Here is a 6,283-nt window from a genome sequence, read left to right as displayed (position 1 = left end):
TTGTACCTCAGTTCTGGTTATTTACCCCAGTGCTGGACAAATGTACCTCAATTCTGACTATTTACCAATTATTGGACAATTTTATCGCAGTATTTATCATTTTTGCCAGTATTAGACAATTTTACTTCACTTCTGGTCATTTACTTCATTGCTGGACAAGTTTAGGTAATGTCCCCTGAATGTAGTCCAATGCTGAACCATTATACCGCAGTTTGGGCCAGTTTTGGTAATTTATTGACATTGTAATGACTGATATCGCCCACTGTCTACATCTCCCATCCACTGACAAGTTCTCTTTAATCACATTCTCAGATAGCTTTATATATAAAGGGACAGTCCCCTCACTCCTTATACACCGCCATGACCCCCTCCCCCTGGGTGTACACACCGTCCTCCGACCATTCCCCCTCAGCGCTGACGGGCCTGTTGTCATGGCGACACTTCTCCGCCCCCCGACGCGCCGTGTGGTTGGCAGCAAGTTGACGACGCTTTGCCATCCATTGCAGGCCCAGCTCTCGCGAGAAGACAGCGCAGCAGCCGCGGTTTCCCGTCGTGCCCCGCGCAGGAAGATGAAGGCTTTGGCGGCCATGTTAGATTAGGCCCGCGTCCAGCAAAGCTGAGAAGAAGGAAGAGAACTTCTCATCCAGGGCTGATCTTCAATCCGCGTCCATCCGGCCAGGGAGACACCATGAGCGGGGGGACGCCGTACATCGGCAGTAAGATCAGCCTCATCTCCAAGGCTGAGATCCGATATGAGGGGATCCTATACACCATCGACACTGAGAACTCTACTGTGGCCCTGGCCAAAGGTACGGAGGGGGCCTGGACCCTCAGAGGGGGAGAGAGCTGCCTGCCTGGGTCGCTCGGTCGGCTGGAGCCTTTCACAGCCTTAAATGGGAGTCCTGCAGGCCTGTGTGATGTCCCAGACGAGGGGTGTGCTGGGGTTTGTAGTTCTCCTCAGCTGGAGTCCTCCTGGGCAATAGAGGTGCCTGTGAAGGAGGACACTGTCCACACAGGGCCTTTCATTGTGCATACAGGGGGGGACCTGGGACAGAGGCCATGGCTGACACTGACTAGGGGGCATGTGTGGGGTAGGTGCATGGGTAGAAGAGGGTGAAGTGTTGGCGCGCGCCTGACCCTCCCCCCGGAGGGGTGAAGCATTGGCGCGTGCCTGCCCCCTTCCCCCTGGAGGGGTGAAGCCAACCCTTCTCCCCCCCCCCCCCTGGAGGGGGTGAAGCGTTGGCGCGCGCCTGCCCCTTTCCCCTCTGGAGGGGGTGAAGCGTTGGCACGCGCCTGCCCCTTTCCCCTCTGGAGGGGGTGAAGCGTTGGCATGCGCCTGCCCTGTCCCCCCGGAGGGGTGAAGCCTTGGCGCACGCCTGCCTTCCCCCCCCCCCCCCCCGGAGGGGTGAAGCGCTGGCGCGACCCTTCCCCCCTCCAGAGGGGGTGAAGTGTTGGCGCGCGCCTGCCCCTTCCCCCTCTGGAGGGGTGAAGCGTTGGCGCGCTCCTGCCCCTTCCCCCCCGGAGGGGTGAAGCGCTGGCGAGGGGTTTCTATCGACATTAAGGATGCCTAACAGCACATTCTAATATGTGCCGGTCACCAGCACTTCCGTTTTGCCGCGGGCGAGGAGAAGTATCGGTTTGTGGCGTTGACCTTTTGGTCTTGCCTCTGCTCCTCAGACCTTCAAAAAAAGGGTTAGCCTCGGTGCTGGCATTGTTTGAGTCAGCGGGGTACTGGGGTACCTGGGCGATCTTCTGCGACTGCTCTGATGGACATCTGGAGATCACTCTGCGGGAATTCGGTTGGATCCTGAACCTTCAGAAGTCTGCTTTTGGCTCTGTCCTCAAAAAAACTGGACTGTCTGAGTCTGACTCTGGACTCGGCCTCAGCCGCAGTGTTTCTTCCTCTGGAAGAACTCCAGACATTGCAGGAGACAATCTAGCTTCTGTTGTTAAGCAGACGGTCATCCCTCCGGGCTTGCATGCGGGTGCTGGGCCTGATGGTGTCCACCTTCGAGGTGGTCTGTTTGCACAGCTCTACACAAGATCTCTGCAAAAAGAGATTCTGGTGAAATGGAAGAAGGATCCACGGTCTCTAGTGGTGGCTTCGTTTTCCGGTGCTTCGTCAGGGAAAATCCTTCTCCCCCTGTACTGGACGGTTGTCGCTACGGATGCCAGCCTGTCCGGGTGGGGAGATGTCCTCAGCACAGATGTTCTCTGGACTCTGGCAGAGTCCAGACTGCCGATTAATCTACTGGAGCTCTGAGCAATCAGACTTGTCTGGCTTATTGGACAATTTGTCTTCAGGGGTGACTGTTACGAATTCTTTCGGACAAGGCCGTGGTCTATGTCAATCGCCAAGGGGGCACAAGAAGTGTCCTGGTAGCTCGGTAAGTACCCGGCATTCTAAGGTGGGCTGCCGACTTGTTCCAGTCCTCTCGAACTCCTGCCACGACTCCTGTGCAGGATCGAGGCAAAAAGGATTCCAGTCATTCTGGTGGCTCCAGACTGGCCTTGGTACGCTGATCTGGTATGGCTGGTCGCCGATGCTTCTTGGGGATTTCCTGTCAGGAAAGATCTGCTGTACCAAGGAAGCAATATTCCATCCTGCTTTACAGTCGCTGGCTTTGACGGCTTGACTGTTGAATGCCAGGTGCTGAAGGATAGAGATTTGTCTGAGTCGTTGATTCCTACGATGTTGAAAGCTAGGAAATCTAGTTCTAGGAAGATGTACAATGCATGGTGTGTGTCTCTTGGGGTTCATCCTCGCTCCTTCTCGTTGGAGGGGATCTTAACCTTCAATGGGGGGTTAAACAGTAATTGGCCTTGGATACCATCGGGTGCCAGGTATCAGCTTTGGCTTTTTTTTTTCTCCAAGGACCTTTGGCCACACACTCCCTGGTGTGTACCTTTCTTCAGGGTGTCTGACGTTTCATTCCTTCAGTGCAGGGTCCGTTGCCGCCCTGGGATCTTAATTTGCTGCTTTCAGCTCTACAGAAGTCTCCCTTTTCCTGCTTTCGCTGTCTCAGACGGTGGCCTTTTTTGGGTGGCTTTCACATCTGTGCGCAGGGTGTCGGAACTGGCGGCGTTATCCTGTCGTTCACCTTATGGTGATTCACAAGGATAAGGTGGTGCTTCGCCCCTGTCCATCATTTCTTACTAAGGTGGTCTCTGACTTTCATTTAACTGAAGACATTGTGTTACCTTCCCTGTGTCCAAGGCCGAAAATTGCCTTGCATGCCTTGGATGTAGTCCGGGCAATTAGGGTGTACCTGGCAGCTACAAAGACTTTAGGAAGTCAGACTCTCTATTGTGCTCACGGTTGGACCCCACAAAGGGTTGTCCGCTTCCTCTGCGACCATTTCCAGATGAGTCAAGACGGTGGTTCAGGCCTATTCCATCAAGGGTGAGATTCCTCCTTTCCCTGTCAAGGTGCACTCTATTATGGTGCCTAGTGCCTCCTGGGCTTTCCATCGTCAGTGACGCAGAGTTGCAAGGCGGCCACCTGGTTCTTGGTGCACACTTATACAAAGTTTTTATAAAGTGGATGGGTTGGCATCTGAGGATGCTTCTTTTGGCTGCAAGGTTTTGCTGGCTGCTGTTTAGAGGACCTGATCCTCTTTGAGGGTGTGTTGTTTTTCAGGTAAGCTCTGGTTGTTTAAAGTAGAGCTCTGTTACTGTTACCGGATTGGCTATGGTTAGCCTTCAGGATTTTTTTTCTCCCATACCCCCCCCCCATGTTTAACACTGCTTTGGAACGTACCAATGGTTAAGAATCAGGAACTGTCTTTCAATGAACGAAAGAGATTTTATGGCAAGTCAAAAATTCCATTTTCTATTTCTCTGATATTCCTTGACGGGTTTTTTAAGTCCGCAGTGGTGCAAAAACCTACAACGAAAAACCCGCAAGTGAACAAAAAACGAGCATGTGAGCACACACTAAAAAGCACACTTAAGGGTGTGCTTTAGTCCACCCCCCGAAGGGGTAGGACTTCGACCCTGATCCCCCGGGGCGCGTTCGTTGACGGATACTGTACCCACACCTCTGTGGAGTTGTAATTCTGACACTGCTTGTAACAAAACTGAGTGCCTATAGCTGAGTGGGTCCCATAGGCGTAGTCAAGCTTTTTCCTGCCTACTTTCCTACTCCTTCTGTGGGGGGCAGTACTACCCAATGGTTGAGACGAATCAGGAGCTGTGTCCGTCAATGAACATTGGAGAAATGGATTTTACTGTAAGTCAAAAATCCAATTTTTATGGGGCACAAAAAAACCGCAATTTTTTTGATAAAATATAAAAGACAAGGTTTGTACCGAGTAAATAGATGCCCAACTTGTCAAACCTTAAATTTGTTTGCGCCCGTCAAACGGCAACAAACTTAAGTACCCTATATTTTCAATAGGTGATGCTTTAAAAGCCCCTATTAGGTCATCAGTTTAGGGTTACGAAGGGTGTCTGGTGCTAGAATTATTGCTCTTATTCTGGCATGCGCGGTGATGTAACGTGTATCGCAATCAATGTTTTCAGGCGTAGGCGTCCTGATGCATGTGTTTACGTTTCTACGTGTGTATGGGGGGGGGGGGAGATTTATATGCTCGGGTGTAAATTTATTTTTCACAATTTTAAAATCAAATTTTTTACTTTTTTTTTTTTATTTTTTTTTTTTCTACATTTGCACTACATTATATTCTTGCTGGGGAAACTGTCAACAGGGACCCGGAAGTCCCGTCCCTTTCGGATCAATGACTAGAAGGGTAGGAGAGCAGATTTGTGTGCGCTCTCCTCCCTCCCTCTAGTCAGTGGCAAGCACTATGCCGGTCAGGGCCCACAGATGGACAAGGAGAGCCCAGAATACATAGCGGGGGAATAGAACGCGCACAAGGTGTAGAGGGAGCATTTGGGCGACACCGCAGGTGCCAGGACGAAACTTCTTGTCGCCATAGCGACCTGGCGCCTGGGGTTTGTCGAGCCCTGGTCTTTAAAAAAAATAAATCGGGGCATTTAGGAGAAGAGCTTTTAGGCAGAAAAAGAAAAAAAAAAACCTTGATACGCCTAAGCAATTAATATTCTGGGCAATGGAATCCTTAAAAGCTAAAGCACTTGATGCGCCTAAACGCATGTGCAATACGCGGCTATAGCACCTTTTTTATGCTTTTTCCTGCCAGGAGTAAAAGGCGTTTAGAGGAAAAATTCAAATGCCCTAATATCGTTTTAAAAGGTTAATCCATCTTTAGAAAAAAAAAAAAGGGACAATGAACTAATGCAGGACACCACCCCTCACTATTCTCCCTCTTCTCTGTGCAGTGCTTCTGGGATGGAGCAGATCAATTCTGATTGGGAGGCACCTGGAGCAGACGAGGCGGCCCCGGTTCCCCGACACTCCCGTGCCCGCCACTGGGAAACGTCCCCTGGGCCGACCTCGTGCAGTGAATCAGTCCTCTCCGTCCCGGAAATTTCTGCACTTATAGCCTGTTGAGTTTTCCTCCAGCTTTCTAACTGAAAGTCCATGTAGAGGTACGGTCAGAAAGCTGGAGGGACCGTCTGAAGTAGTCTGACATTGCACCTGCTATTCATTGATTATATAAAATTTAAAAAGATAGTAAATTGAATAAATAAAAAAAGTGCAATTTTCATTCATATTAGCGCGTCTCCAAAGTTGCACAATTTTCCAGTGTGGCTTTGATCTGAGGTTACGTTCTCTGGACCAAAGTCACATCAAAGTAGTGCAAGCACCTTTTTCAAATTCGCTGAAACATTAAAGAGGAGCTCCAGGCTCTCCAAAAAAAAATGTCAGCAGCTAGAAATACTGTATCTGCTGACTTTTAATATATTAGGGCATCCAGTGGCGAGGATTCTTTGACCGGCTTTTTGGTGCTGGCGCCACCATCTTGACTAAACTGACAGTGAAGCTTTCCTATTGCGCATGGGCTTTGTGAATGGGCTACAGTCTTGGACCTGTGAAGTGTCCCAGTAGGCTGCAGGGGAGGGAGGAGGGGGGGGCGGTCAGCTTTCTGGTTCAGTTTCCGCAGCAAACTGAAGCAGGTACCCGCTTCCCTCAAAAGGTGCAAAATGTGGGAGCGGGGCAACCTCTGGTTCAGTTTGTCTCAGCGAACTGAGCCAGACATCGAAGCGGGTACCTGTTAAAACCAGGTACCCACTCCCCCCAAAAGGTGTCAGATGTGGCGGGGGGGGGGGGTTGCAAGGCAGACAAGTGGTGCTCTGCTTGAAGTCGCACTGATCTAAGTGGGTGCTTCACTGGCTACTAGAGAAGCATCAGGAGACCAGG

General features: G+C 50.8%; 1 protein-coding gene across 1 annotated transcript in view; it reads left to right on the top strand.

Moving 5' to 3' along the window:
- Positions 1 to 557: 557 nt before the first annotated feature.
- Positions 558 to 6,283, top strand: part of LSM14A (LSM14A mRNA processing body assembly factor) — a 28,714-nt gene continuing 22,988 nt past the window's right edge. Inside the window, exon 1 of the mRNA XM_082269594.1 lies at positions 558 to 809. Within this exon, the coding sequence (XP_082125720.1) occupies positions 689 to 809 (121 nt within the window). The 5' untranslated portion in view covers positions 558 to 688. The remainder of the gene's footprint in view (positions 810 to 6,283) is intronic.

This window comes from Pelophylax lessonae (assembly GCF_965119305.1).
Source record: "Pelophylax lessonae genome assembly, chromosome: 10".
Classification (NCBI taxonomy): domain Eukaryota; kingdom Metazoa; phylum Chordata; class Amphibia; order Anura; family Ranidae; genus Pelophylax; species Pelophylax lessonae.
The sequence above is the reverse complement of the archived record's forward strand: the minus strand, read 5'-3'. Positions and strand labels throughout refer to the sequence as shown.